The sequence below is a fragment of the Geotrypetes seraphini genome, chromosome 2 (genome assembly GCF_902459505.1).
Source record: "Geotrypetes seraphini chromosome 2, aGeoSer1.1, whole genome shotgun sequence".
Lineage (NCBI taxonomy): Eukaryota > Metazoa > Chordata > Amphibia > Gymnophiona > Dermophiidae > Geotrypetes > Geotrypetes seraphini.
The window spans coordinates 480,007,118-480,021,945 of record NC_047085.1 but is presented as its reverse complement, the minus strand read 5'-3'; the positions used below and the strand labels follow the sequence as shown (position 1 = coordinate 480,021,945).

The 14,828-nt window shown below is 45.0% G+C and overlaps 1 protein-coding gene across 10 annotated transcripts in view; it reads left to right on the top strand.

The window, feature by feature from the left end:
* The window catches only part of CRHR2 (corticotropin releasing hormone receptor 2), a 403,216-nt gene that overhangs the window by 251,602 nt on the left and 136,786 nt on the right, over nt 1–14,828 (top strand). For 9 of the 10 annotated variants that reach the window (XM_033931750.1, XM_033931757.1, XM_033931754.1 and 6 more), the window contains one exon: nt 12,922–13,007. In XM_033931750.1, the coding sequence (XP_033787641.1) occupies nt 12,922–13,007 (86 nt within the window). Of the gene's footprint in view, nt 1–12,921; nt 13,083–14,828 lie in introns of all 10 variants that reach the window. The other variant, XM_033931753.1, reaches the window with a different exon arrangement.

Below are 14,828 nucleotides of genomic sequence, written 5' to 3'. Positions count from 1 at the left end.
AACAAAGACAACAATGGCAATGAATAAGCTTCCAGGAATACAAAAGTTGTAGAGGTAAAACAGAAGAAACAACCCCCCAGCCCCCAACCCCCCCCCCCCCAACATCCCGTTCCACCCGTACAAACCCCCCACCCCCATCCCCAAAAGCAAACAGAAGCTGTTACGTTTTTAAAGCTGTTCTTAAGTCGGATTTGTATGTAACTCAGAACTTGGAGATTTTAAGATTCTTGCTGCTTACCTCTGCTCCCAAGTGACAAAAGAGCCAACTGTCCCTACCACTGTTCCCTCTAAGGTGCAGCATGCACAGCCACACACTGTTCTTAATGTGGCCATGCACCATTCCTGAATTTGCTGCAGGAGGAAGTGTAGGAGTCTGGAAATACTGCTCAGTGAAATCAAATGAAGCCTCAACTGCGTTCTTAAGTGCGAGTCGTACTTAAGTCAGGCGTCTGCAACTGGGGGCTTCCTCTATTAGTTTCTGAGAGCTAATCAAGAAAGGGATTAATGTTAATTCAATAAAATGGTTGAGAGCAGAGATGACATCTTGCTGTAACAGTGCACCGGCATGTAGTGGTGTAGCAAGGGTGACGCCCCTCCCCTTTTGTGCTCCTCCCACTTCCATACACTCCTTCCCTGCCCCTCCTGCTTGCGCACGTGCGCCATTTCCCTCCCCCCCATATCTCTGTAATGTTCGTGACACAAGCAGCAACCCTCTGATGTCACTTCCAGGGCATGGGTCCAAAAAGTGATGTCAGAGGAAGAGCCGATGCTAGCGTGACAGCAGGTTGGGGGTTGATGCTCGTGCCAGGAATGTTACAGAGGTATAGGGGAAGGGAAGCGGCACACATGTGTGGCAGCAGGGGGCAGGGAAGAAGCAGGGGGCAGAGTGAAGGACGGGTGCCTGCATCCTCACCAAGACGGTGCCCGGGGCGGATCCCACCCCTTTGCCTGAGCAAGCCTTTGGTTGGCTCTGCTTAGCATCACCAGATGCAGCACGGCTTCCTTATTTAAAATGCCGCTGGTTGTGATTATTTGGCGAGCAGAGATTTCTGTCTGCAGCGGTGGAGTGGCATGCATCAATTTGCCCAAGTGAATCCTCTTAGTAATGCCATTGGGTATAGCCTGACTTCTGTATTTAATGCCATGCTGGTTGCAATAGGGCCACAAAGGTGTGCCCAAAGGAATTCTTTCAGAGCCATGACTGGGCATTGATTGAATTTCATAGTCAAGGTGCTGGTGAGGAAGATCAAAAGATTGGGGATCCATTTGACGCCATTAAAGAAGTGATGTTAAGCGTACAATATTAGGGCATGTAGACCGAGATGCCCAATGTATAGAATTGCTACCTGTGTATTTTGGAAACAAGATTGGGGACTCTTGAGGCCCAAGTCATTACCTTTCGGGCTAGAGCAGGGGTGGGCAACTCCGGTCCTCGAGGGCCAGAATCCAGTCGGGTTTTCAGGATTTCCCCAATGAATATGCATGAGATCTATTTGCATGCACTGCTTTCAAAGCATATTGTGACGGAGCCAGGGGTAACACCACAGAAACAGTGACACATGTCTCCTAAAGCACAAATAAATAGAAAATTTTTGTTTTACCTTTGTCTTCTCTGGTTTCTGCTTTTCTCATCTTCCTGTTACTCCCTTCCATCCAGTGTCTGCCATCTCTCTGCCCATATGGCATCTTCTCTCCTATGCCCCTTCCAGAAACTATGCCTCCCCCTTCCATCTCTCCTTTCACCCCCATTGGTCTGGCATCTCTCTCCTCTCCTTCCCTCTCCCATACCTCTCTTCTGCAATCCCTTTCTTCTCTCATTTTCCTTTTCAATTTATTTTCTGTATCCATCTAGATTACGTTCTTACTACCCTCTCATCAATTTCCTTTTTTACTGTCTACCTACAGCTCGCCACCTCTTTCCCTCACCCCCTCCAGTATTTCCCTAACTCAATCCTTTTCCCCCATCATGTGCCCTCCTTTTATTTATCCCCTCCTTCCATCCTCTGCCCTCTTCTCTCTCTCCCTTCTCTCCACTTCTATCATCTTCCCCTTCTCTCTATTTCCCCCACTTCCATCATTTGCCCTCTTCTCTCTACCCCTTCTCTCCTCTTCCATCATCTGCCCCTTCTCTCTCTTCCCCCTCCTTCCATCACCTGCCCTCTTCTCTCTCCCCACTTCCATCATCTGCCCCTTCTCTCTCTTCCCCCACTTTCATCATCTTTCCTCTTCTCTCCACTTCCATCATCTGCCCCTTCTCTCTCTTTCCCCCACTTTCATCATCTGTCCCCTTCTCTCAATCTCTCCAATAACAACAGGCCCATCTTTCTCCCTCACCTTTCTGATTTTGGCAACAAGATCGGCAAGGCCTCCCCCCCCCCCCCCGTGACGGCACTCAGCGGCATCGGCGCCCCCTCTGCCCCACGACAGCACTCAAGTTTGGCCTCCTTCTCCCGGCATCAGCAGAACTTCAGATCAGCAACAGGTGCTCAGTCAAAAGCTTCCCCTGACTGAACTGCCTGGGCAGAAACAGGAAGTTGAGTCAGGGGAAGATTTTGACTGAGCACCTGTTGCCGATCTGAAGTTCTGCTGATGCCGGGAGAAGGAGGCCGAACTTGAGTGCTGTCGTGGGGCAGGGGAGGCGCCAATGCCGCTGAGTGCCGTCACAGCCCAGGAATTTTCCGGACCTGTCCGGCTGTGCACCCCCTCTAAGGCTGCACCCGAGGCGGACTGCCCTCCTCCGCCCCCCCCCCCCGCCCTCCCCTTGGTACACCACTGCTTGGAAAACAAAGTTTTGCTAGTCTGCCAGTGCTGTGAGTCAGGGAGTTTTCTAGCAGAAGGCAGTAAGCCTGAGCTCCTAGCCTTCCCTTCCCTCCAAGTTTCTGATTGCTTCTGGGGGTTCTCAGCTGGCTGTGACTTATCCAGCTGGGTAACCTTCACTCCTGCTGTAGCCAGTTCTGCCTGTCAGCTCCACCCCTTTCCTTAACCCTTACTGGGCCAGATTTCCTGACCAGAGGTTTAGCTAGAGAATTAACAGATGATTTATAAAAGGGATTATAGTGTCTTGGAATAGGTATTCTGTTCTCCTCTGCTATCCCTTCTCTGGTCTGCCCTGCCTGTTTGATCTTAGCTCTGGGACCAGAGTTAATGGGCAGCTTCCTTGGCTTAGGAATAGGTACATTTGTTTTAGTGGCAAGGTTTAAAGCAGGTTTCAATATTCATTGGGGAAATCCTGAAAACCCGACTGGATTCTGGCCCTCGAGGACCGGAGTTGCCCACCCCTGGGCTAGAGGATCTCTTCAAGAAAAATGATTCTGCTTCTACCCCCATAGGTATGAAGCAATAGAAAACTATTACAAGTCAAGGAATTTCTACATAATTAAGGGCCCTTTTTAAAGCTAGACGGTAGTGATGCTGCTGCAGAGGGGTTAGAAGGGGAAAGAGGAAGGATTAGAAAGGGTAAGAGTAGGGAGAGAGCTGAAAGAATCCTATAACGGTTAATTTTATTATGAAAGCATAGCGCCATATCTGAGGCATATAGACTATTTTTTGAACGTGTTTGAGGCTTGTGCAGGTGAGGGCGGAACTTGCAGGAATGGGGCAGGGAGAAGAAAAGAACTTGCGGGACGGGAACATGAGTTCACGCAGGGAGGCGGAAAAATTTGTCTCCATGTCATTCTCTATAAGAAACCTCCTAAACTAAGTCAATACAGGACCCACAATGACAATTTCTTTCTAACAGATATAATAGGATTTCTATGACATCATACCGCAATGGGAGGTAAGGGTGCTTTTTAAATATTTGGTTTCCTCAAATTTAATTAACTTGAAAGAGGGCTGGTACCTATCCCTGGAAATCCCTAATTCACACAAGCCTATCTCCAGCCGCTGCACCATTTAAACATATTTTCTCAATCTTAGCTCTAAAGAATTTTGCTAACTCATGGGCAGTGGGCTTGCAATCAGTTCCTGATTTAATCATTTTCATTGTATCAGTCAGTTAATTAACTATTCTAAAAAAAACATTAAGATCTTTAGTTCTGATCCAATTTGAATAACTCTTGAGATTTGGGGAGGTTGGATTCCAAGATGGCGGCGGTACAGAAGTGCTGAGAGGAACGTATCTGAACTGCTCCACTCAGAATCTTTTTTCTTTCCACTGACGGCTCTTGTGGCTTACCTTTACCGATGCCAAAGAGGAGAGAGGTAGAGGTGCTGCCAGCGCCTCATGGTGCTCTGATATGCCGACCTTTGGCAACATTGATAAGTTTCTGCGGCGGATGCAGGGAGCTGCAGTTTTGATGCCGGAAGCTAGCCCGCTGAGGGCGCCTGGACACGACGAGACCAGAGTCGCTTCTCCTGGGCCGGATACCACGCTCAGTCCCGATGTGAGAGCCCCACCCTCACAACCCCAGATTACCAGCTCTCCAGGGGATGAGGAAACCCCGGAGATGGGGGAGATACTTTCCCCTGAGGCGACGAGTTTACCATCAGAGAGAGTTTGGAGACAGAGCCCCTGGTTCAGGGTGTCTCTGCAGGAGAAACCGGGGTAGATTCAGCAACGGGTGGTGAAGATAATCAGCTGGAGCAAAGCCAAGAATCCGTTTCTTCAGAGAGTGAGCATTTCTACACTCAGCAAAAGTTTTCAGTTTTGGATAAGCCAGCACAAGTGACTCTGGAGTCTTTATGGGATTGAATTACAAATTTTGCAAAGGCTATGAGTCCCAATTTCCAACATATTGGAGCTAAATTGATTCAACATACCAAGAAGCTTAAGGCTTTAAAAGAGGATCTGACTGTTTCAAAATCCTCAGTTCAAAAGCTTGACAAGCACCTATTATCAGTTAAACAATTACAACAGTCCTTAGTTAAGGACAATGTGAAACGGTGACAGGACAAAAGCGCGCGAGACTTCGGCACGCCGACATTGCAGTGCAGACAATTTGGCGCAAGAACCCAGCGCGCCGCCTAAAACGTTACTTTTAGAGTTCTGACGGAGGGTGGGAGGGGGGAACCCCCCACTTTAGTTCATACTCTTTGCGCTGCCATTAGGGGAGGGGGTTGGGGGGTATAACCCCCCATTATAGAAAAAAAATGTAACTTTTCCCTAAAAAAATCGGGAAAAAGTTACTCTATAATGGAGGGTTCCAACCCCCCCAACCTCCCCCCAAACGGCAGCGCGAAGAGTATGAAGTAACCTGGGGAGTTCCCCCCTACACCCCTCGTCAGAGCTCTTTAAAAGTAACTTTTTAGGCGGCACACTGGGGTCTTTTGCCAAATTGTCAGCGTTGCAGTGTCGATGCGCCGAAGTCCCGCGCGCGAATGACTATGAACCTGTGAAACTTAGGAAGAAGTTAGAAACACTTGAGAATAATTCACGGAATAATAATCTGAGACTTATTAACTTTCCTAGATTAACAATGGTAACTTCTAGGGAAATGCTTAGGAGATACCGGGTGGAAATTCCAGAGGATTCTTCCTGTGGCTTTTTAGAAGCATAGGATTGTAAAGCAGGGCTAAATAGTTTTATTAACTTAATATAGTTTAATTATAGGGGCCCTCTCAAGTCTACCACTTTGTAGCATTATCATAAACCTCCTTATTAGGATTATTTTAAGGACAGTCACTCTAATGGCATTTTCAATGGGAAACCATTGCAAATGCCAACGTTGTTACCCCAGAGCGACCTGCTACTGTTTTAATTATGGTGAAAGAACTGTACTATCAGACTGCTAAATTGCTAAGTTCTTTTACAATGAAAGCAAAATGTAGTCATTAGGTCATAAAAGTACCCTGCTGGTTTTAATTCAGCTAATTCACAGGAGTGCGATGAAGCTTGTAGAAAGATACATTTTCAGCCTATGAAAATGTGGGAGTTTAATTATATAATTGAAAGAAACTGTTGGAATTCGTACAAAGGCTTAGCTAGACAAAATTCAGAACCACATATATATATATATATATATATATATATATATATATATATCTTTTCAGGCCTGATCTCCTAAAGTCCCATCATCATTGCATCCTAGCATTTCTCACTGAGTTAGGGATGAATCTCTCATTGTTCTGCTAGATTATAAATCTTATGGGATACACCTATATGCCTCCAATTTGTTTTTGTTTTTTTGTTATATTTTAGCTTTCTATTTCTTCCATTATATAAGATTGTATAGATCTCTTTGAATTGTTGACCTCTTCGCTGATTGTCCAGCGCTTCTTCTTGTAAATCGCCTTGAACTTTTCATGGCTTTGGCGGTATATAAAAATAAAATTATTATTATTATTATCTGTTTGGTTATTGGATCATCTGCTTGGTCATTTCTACTCCTTGTTTCTCCATTGGTACTCCGTGGGAGTGTTTGTTTGTTTTTCTCCACTGTAAGACACCTCTGTGACGTATTTCTGACTAATTTTCAGGTTTTAAAAAAAAATCTCCAGCAGGGCTATGGTAGCATAGTTATTATAAGCCAAGATCATTAGTACTGGAGGAAGTTCTAGAACTGAGCACCTCCGTTTAACCACCCTACGGCTTCTCGGCAGAAGCCTGTTCTATAATGGAACCTAGGCAGCCCGATTCCAGTATAGAATACAACTGTAACCTGGTATCTGCACGCCCAACACATGGGTGCCTCGATGCTGTAAGTTACCCGTGTAAGTGGAAGTCATGCCCTTTCACCCACTCATGGGCCTCTCCTGAGCATGCCTTCATTGCAAATTAAGTTAAGATGATATTTACAGAATAGCATGTAGGCCAGTTATTGACATTTATATGCAAATGTGCACATATTTATGTACAAATCTCATTATTTTGTACATTTGGGTGCATAATGGCCCAGATTCTATAGATGGCTTCCTAAATTGCACACATAAATCAGTGCACGGTACACATGCAAATGAATTGTTTCAAATCTATCAGCACAGTTAATTGGCAATTAACACCTAATAATAAGAACATAAGAATTGCCGCTGCTGGGTCAGACCGGTGGTCCATCGTGCCCAGCAGTCCGCTCACGCGGTGGCCCCCAGGTCAAAGACCAGTGCTCTAAATGAGTCCAGCCTCACCTGCGTACGTTCCAGTTTAGCAGGAACTTGTCCAACTTTGTCTTGAATCCCTGGAGGGTGTTTTCCCCTGTAACAGACTCCGGAAGAGTGTTTCAGTTTTCTACCACTCTCTGGGTGAAGAACAACTTCCTTACGTTTGTACAGAATCTATCCCCTTTCAACTTTAGAGAGTGCCCTCTCATTCTCCCTACCTTGGAGAGGGTGAACAATCTGTCTTTATCTGTTAAGTCTATTGTAACATCATCTATTTAGGAGCACCCAAAAAAATTGTACGGAAATTAAGGATAATTCAGAATACAGCTATTCGATTGATTTTTGGTTTAAAAAAACCCGACCATATTAGTCCATATTATCGTTTACTTCATTGGCTGCCTTTGGAAGCAAGAGTATTATTCAAATTTTCCTGTATCTGCTTTAAGCTGTCTCCAGCTTACCTTTTTCCTCATGTTGTGTTGCATAGACCATGAGGAGAAACTAGAAACTTCTACTTATGTGCTTACCCAAAAATTAATTGGTGTAGATATAAGACCTTCTTAGATAGGACCCTAGCATTTCAAGCTGGTAGGCAACAATCTTGGTTAGGTAAATGTATTCAGCAAGCTATGTTATCCTATTGCAGTTTTCGGAATTAAGACCACTTTGTTCGATAAGTTTATTACTTAGTGAGTTTTATTATTGAAATTCTATTTTTAAAAAAATTTTATTTTTTTACTGTATTATTGTATTTTGCTGATTGTCCAGCTCTTTTTAGTGTAAACTGCCTAGAACTTTTGGTTATGGCGGTATAAAACAATAAAGTTATTATTATTATTGCTGGGCTTCCAAAGCTAAGGGTGACCATGTGGCAAAGACTCTGATGTGTTCTCTGCAGGCAAAAATCTGTGAGTGCCAGGGTAAGTGCTGCAGTGCAAAAAAGGTTGAGGAACCAGTCCTAAAAAACAAGAATGTGCCTGGATCCAAGCCTGTAGTCAATGGGATATCGCAAATTGAAGACGAGTTAAATCTACAAACAAAAGGAAGTTTCACCTGTAGAGGAGGAATGGGAATCGTTAAAGGGATGGGTGGAGCCAAGCCTGCATGGAATGGCAACTAGCTAGGGAAAAATGCATTGGACCTTGCTGGGGAGCGGAGGGAAATAGAAGGCTAGAAAAGGGAAAATGAGGTGCAGGACAGGAAAAAAAAAAAAAATTAGGGAGTAGAGCAGGCCAAGAATAATTAAATTCCCTGCCCACAAATATGAAGCATCAAATTTTGCCTATGCAGGAGGAGAAAAATTAAAAAGTGTGGCGGGGGGGGGGGGGGGGGGGGGGGGGAGATGAAGTTAGGGAAAAATGGGGGAAAAAAAGGGGTGGGGGAGGAATAGAGTGATGGGCTAAGGGAAAAGAGGGACTGGTTGGAGAAAAGTGCTATACACTTTTCCCTCCGTATTCGCTGTGATAGGGGATATAAATACAGAAAAATCACGAATAACTTTTTCATATGTTATTCACTGTTTTCTATTGAAAACTATCATGAATATGGTGAAACTGTGAATAACATGGTGGGAGACCTGGTCTGTTCCTGAAAGAAGCAAAACACGGTGAAGAAAGTGCTGGGAATCAGCGATTTCTCTATGCAAGCTGGTGTAATTTTTTTTGGGGGGAGGAGCTAGCTAGCTAAAAACCGCGAATAATTGAAACCGCGATTGCTGAAACCGCAAATACGGAGGGAGAAGTGTAAATGGCTTGGATGGAGGGAGGGAGAGAGAGAGAGAAGGAGAGAGAGAGTATGATGCTGGCACACTGGAAGGGGAAGGAGAGAGTTTTTGAATTTATCTACATTTCCTGCCTCTGCTCTTAACATTTACATACAGGCTTGGTCGTCACTACTAGAGAATGACACGGGGAAAAAATCTGTCCCCGTCACCGCCCCGTCACCGGCCCACCATCCTCTGCACCGCCCCGTCACCGCCGTTCCCTTCACCGCCCCGTCACCGTCACCGCCATCCCTTTCACCGCCCCGTCACCGCCACTGCCATCCCATTCACCGCCCCGTCACCGTCCCCGCTGCATCCATATAAGCCTTAGTACTGTAATATTTAGCTTATTCCTTTCTTATAAATCAAAGTTCCTGCTGCTGAACTAGAGAAAGAGATGTTCAGCTGGCAGGGCTTTGTTTATAAATTTTTATCAACACAACTAATATACTATTTTATCCTAAAGCAAAAAATAAATAAATAAATATAATTTTTTTTTCTACCTTTGTTGTCTGGTTTCTGCTTTCCACATCTTCTCATTGAATTCCTTCCATCCACTGTGTGTCTTCTCTCTGCATCTTCCATTTGCTGTTACTGTGCCTCTCCCTTAACCCCCCCCCCCAATTGGTCTAGCACCCATCTTCTTCCCTCCGCTCCCGCATAGTCTGGCATCTGTCTTCTTCCCACTCTGTCTTCCACATTTCCCTTGGGGGTCTGTTCCTCTCCACCCTCCTTCAATGTCTGTTCTATTCCTTGCCACCACCACCCTTCCCTCCCTCCTTTACCATCTGTTCCTTTCTACTACCCTTCAGCTCCTCTCGCGTGGCCTATCTACCTTCCTTCCTCTTATTTTCATGGCACGTTACAATGTAATTTGTGCAAGCCACTGGAGCCTGCAAGCTCGGTCCCTGTCCCATCCCCACAAACCATCTCGCTTCTGTGCTCCTATTTTCTCCATTTCTAATATCTCCCCTATGTATCTGTCATTGCCCCCCCCTGTGTCCATATACCATCCCCATGGCATGTCCCCTTTATGTCTCTGTCCCTATGCCCCATGCACATAATTTCCCCTCTTTCTGTTACCTTCCTGTGTCCAGATTTCCCCTATCTTCCTCTTCCATACCAGTGTGTCTCTTCTTTTCAACCCCATCTAGCTTTTTTCCCTCTTTCTTCCCCCCCCCCCTGCTTCTAGCATCTGGCTCACCTGCCAGTCCTTCCCTTTCTTTCCTGCTGTGGGTTTTTCTTTCCGACTTCATCCCCTTGGCCCAGAATCCTTTTCCCTTTCACTCCCTCCTTCCAATTTGAGCCGGGAACACTAGCGATCGCACGGTCCCCGCAGCCACTACCTGCCTGCCCAATCGATCCTAGTGTTTAGCCAGCTCTCTCCCTTCTCCTCACCTTAGTTTATAGGTTTTCTTTTTCGGCGACCTGCACGCTTTCCCAAAGAGCCGCGCACGCGGGGCTGCTCAGTGTTTAATCTTCTGCTCTGCTGCAACTTCCTGTTTCCGGTTGCGTCAGAGCAGAAGATTAAACACTGAGCAGCCCCGCGTGCGCGGCTCTTTGGGAAAGCGTGCAGGTCGCCGAAAAAGAAAACCTATAAACTAAGGTGAGGAGAAGGGAGAGAGCTGGCTAAACACTAGAATCGATTGGGCAGGCGGGTGTGAGCTGCGGGGACCGCGCGATCCTTCATGCCTCACTGCGGGGACAAGACCCATTCACCGCCCCGCGGGCGGTGAATGGCCTTGTCCCCGTCGCCGCAGCGACTGCTAGTTTTCTTCCCCATTTTCGGCGGGTGACCCGCGGCTAAAATGCGGTGGCCGCGGGTAAACCGCCACCGTGTCATTCTCTAGTCACTACCATTTGCTACCAGATGTGATTTGTTTTTCCTTTTTTTTTAAATATCTATGCTATATAAGGGAAATTTATTGTGAACTGTGCGTTGAGCAAACCCAATCATTTTCAAAAATTGGCTCTTATGCCGCCAGGTACTTGTGACCTGGATTTGCCACTGTTAGGAACTGAATATTGGGTTTAGATGGATCCTTGGGATGACTTAGTATTGCAGTTCTTATCTTCAGGAACAAACAAACCAAAACTGCAGAAATGTACAACGATGTAGGCAAAATTTATTGTGACAACCAAAACAAAATTAAAAACCTTTTTACCAAACAAGGGACCCAACACGGTCCGTGTTTCGGACAACCTTCATCAGGGGTCCATGGTAGAAAAGGGGAAAAAACATATGTCACAAAAAATTCTAATAAAAATACAGTAAAAACAAATGGATGATGTGTCACGCAGAGAGTCACTGAATACTATAAAATCTCTAAAGTTCTTATCTTCATGCATTCATTAGTAGCACAAGAAGATTCTTACATTTAAAAATGAGAATGATAAAATTGCTCACATTGTTGCCAGGCAGACACATATCAGACAGGATAAATGGCTTTCCATGAACGATGCCCATTTATATGAAAGCTGATACTGTATATCAGTGCATTGAAAACTATGTGCAGTGAAGAGATTCCGGGTGTGCCACCAGGGATTCAAGAACACATGACGTCCTCTCCGCCCCAACACGAACTTCGTCTTTCCTAAGCTCAGGGCCACGTCTAGAGGGCCTCCGAGTATTCACGGGTATCAACGTGATGATGTCACATGCATGTGCGCAGGCATGCAACGTCATCGTGTTGACGTCTGTGCATGCTCGCAGACCCTCTAGATGCGGACCCCAAGCTCAGAGAAACGAGATGCGGTTCGTGCGGGGGTGGGTGGAATGCGGCGGGGCCATATGTCCTCTTTTTCTTTTGTGTCCCAAAGATATACTGGCATAAATAGCTTATAAACCCCAGTGTTTTGAACTATAAATAGATGCCACGTAGAATACTCCAGGTATAGAAAGAGAAAATGAGCAGTAACAGAGAGTGTCTATGATAGTTAGGGTCTTCTGAAGCAGCAGTTAGCAAAACGCGTCAGGACCCCAGACTCAGAATATACCGATTTATCAAAGTCTTCACCAAAAGTTGTCATTTTTTCATATTACTAAAGTTTTAAAACACTGCGTGTGATAACAAGACTGTGCACACCGAAAACAGGAGCACTTGTACAGTGATTAAAGAAACGAGCCTTTTTAGTGGTGGGCTAATCTAGCTCACTTGACAGCGATTCTCTGATCATAGGGTTAATGTGCGGCTCCAGAAAAAGGAGGACGGATTCCGACTTCCGGGTTTTACTTCCATTGCTTTCAATGGAAGTGAAACCCAGATGTCTCACTGTCCTCATGGCTTCCATTAGAAGTAAAACCCGGATGCCTAAATCCGTCCTCCTTTTTCTGGAGCCATACGGTAACCCTATCTGAGCACAATAAGTGACTTCTGTTAGTGGTGTAGACTGTTAATATACCTGAAATTCTCTTTTTTTGTGTGTGCCACAGGAGAACATTTGCTCTGTTAGTGTGCAGGAGCAAAAAAAGAAAAAAGGTTTGCAAGGCACTGCTGTATATGAACCATCTTCTATAACAGTTTAAACCAGGGGTCCCCAAAGTCCCTCCTTGAGGGCCGCAATCCAGTCGGGTTTTCAGGATTTCCCAAATGAATATGATTGAGATCTATGGGCATGCACTGCTTTCAATGCATTTTCATTGGGGAAATCCTGAAAACCCAACTGGATTCGGCCCTCAAGGAGGGGCTTTAGGGACCCTTGGTTTATACGCTTGCTTTTTTACTCTTCTACTGTTGCTTTCTTTAATTCTCTAAGAGATTTTCCTTAGGGCTCCTTTTACTAAGGTATGCTAGCGTTTTTAGCACGCGCTGTATTGCCGCTCGCCCTAACCTCACGCTACGCGCCAAGAATTAACGCCAGCTCAATGCAGCGCGCGCATCTTAGTAAAAGGAGCCCTTAGTATATTAAAGTACTAAATCAATTTCTTGTTTCATTAGAAGGAGGGTGGGAGAAAATAATTGTTTTATGTATTACTTGTATAGTTAATAGTGCGTTTTTATACAGTATTTTATGTTCAGTTAATTGTATTGCACTGTCAAAGTTTGAAAATCAATAAAGATTAAAAAAAATAAATTTCTTGTTTCATTGTACAATAAACAGTTTTCCCATGGTGTTTTCCACAGGAAATGTCTACAGAGAGTGTTTGGAGAATGGCACATGGGCCTCCTGGATGAACTATTCCCACTGTGTGCCTATATTGGATAACAAGGTCCGTATCTTTTACAGACAATCTATGTCATTTTTGTTGTTGTTGCAAAAGAAAAAAAGAACGATCGGCTTGCAGGTAATGAAACAAAGCCTTTCCTCCTAATTGTATTTAGTAAGCAAATCATGCATTCATCACCCAGAAGGAATTATTTGCTATTTAGTACATTAAGGGGTCCTTTTACTAAGACGCACTAAAGATTAGAGCTCGCTAAATGCTAACGCACCCATAGAATATAATAGGTGTGTTAGCATTTAGCGTGCGCTAATCTTTACGCTAAATCATTTAGCGTGCCTTAGTAAAAGGACCCCTAAGTGACATATTTACTGGCATGGTAAGTTTTTGCATTTACTTTATCTTTTAGTGCTAAAATCAAGATGGGGGTAAGTGCAATGACTGTGCAATAAAACGTTGGGGTTGTGGCAAGCATCTGCCCTGGAAAAAGCACAAACAACCTCAAAGCAGGTGCCATAAGGCGGTAAGAGGGGCCAAAAGAGACTATGAGCCAAGGAGGCAAAAAACCTCAAGCCGTTCTTTCGATATATTAAGGGGAAACGACCCGCAAAGGAAGCAGTGGGACCGTTGGATGACCATGGAATAAAGGGGCAAAGCCATCGCCGACAAACTGAACACATTTTTTTGCATCTGTATTTACCAAAGAGGATATATACAACATACCAGAATGTGATAGGCTACACACAAGAAACGAAGACGGGAAACTGACAGGGTTGATGGCCAGCCTAGAAGAGGTATGCAGGCAGATTGATAGACTTAAAAATGATAACTCCCCGGGACCGGATGGCATCCATCCGAGGGTAATCGAGGAACTGAAAGGGGTTATACCTGAACTGCTCCAACTAATAGCCAATCTGTCGATCAAATCAGAAAGGATTCCGGGAGACTGGAAAGTGGTGAATGTTATGCTGATCTTCCAGAAAGGTTCGAGGGGAGATCCAGGAAACTACAGACCGGTGAGTTTGACCTCGGTACCGGGAAAGATAGTAGAGGCGCTGATAAAGGACCGCATCATTAATCACTTTGACGGGCACAATCTGATGAGGACCAGCCAGCATGGCTTCAGCAAAGGAAGATCTTGCTTGATGAACTTACTGCAGTTCTTCGAGGGAGTAAAGAGGCAGATAGACAAGGGTGACCTGGTCGACATTGTATATATGGATTTTCAGAAGGCATTTGACAAAGTCCCGCATGTATGACTACTTCAAAAAAATTGCAAGCCATGGAATCGAGGGTGAGATACTCACGTGGATTAAAAACTGGTTGGCGGATAGAAAACAGAGTGGGGGTAAATGGACAATACTCGGATTGAAAAAGTGTCACGAGTTGAGTGCTTCAGTATTCTGTGCTTGGATCCGTGCTCTTCAACATATTTATAAACGACCTGGAAAATGGTACGACGAGCAAGGTGATTACATTTGTAGACATACAAAGTTATTCAGAGTAGTGAAGACACAGAAGGATTGTGAAGACCTGCACCAGACATAAACATGCTCTAGAAAGGTTCTGCGACATGGCAAATGAGGTTTAACGTGTATAAGTGTAAGGTGATGCATGTTGGTAACAAAAATCTTATACACGAATATTGGATGTCCAGTTCAGTACTTGAAGATACACCCCCAGGAAAGAAACTTGGGAGTACTGGTAGACAAGTCAATGAAGCCGTCCACACAATGTGTGGTGGCGGCAAAAAAAGGTGAACAGAATGCTAGGAATGATTAAGAAGGGGGTCACAAACAGATCAGAGAAGGTTATCATGCTGCTGTAGCGGGCCATGGTACGCCCCCACCTGGAGTACTGCGTCCAGCA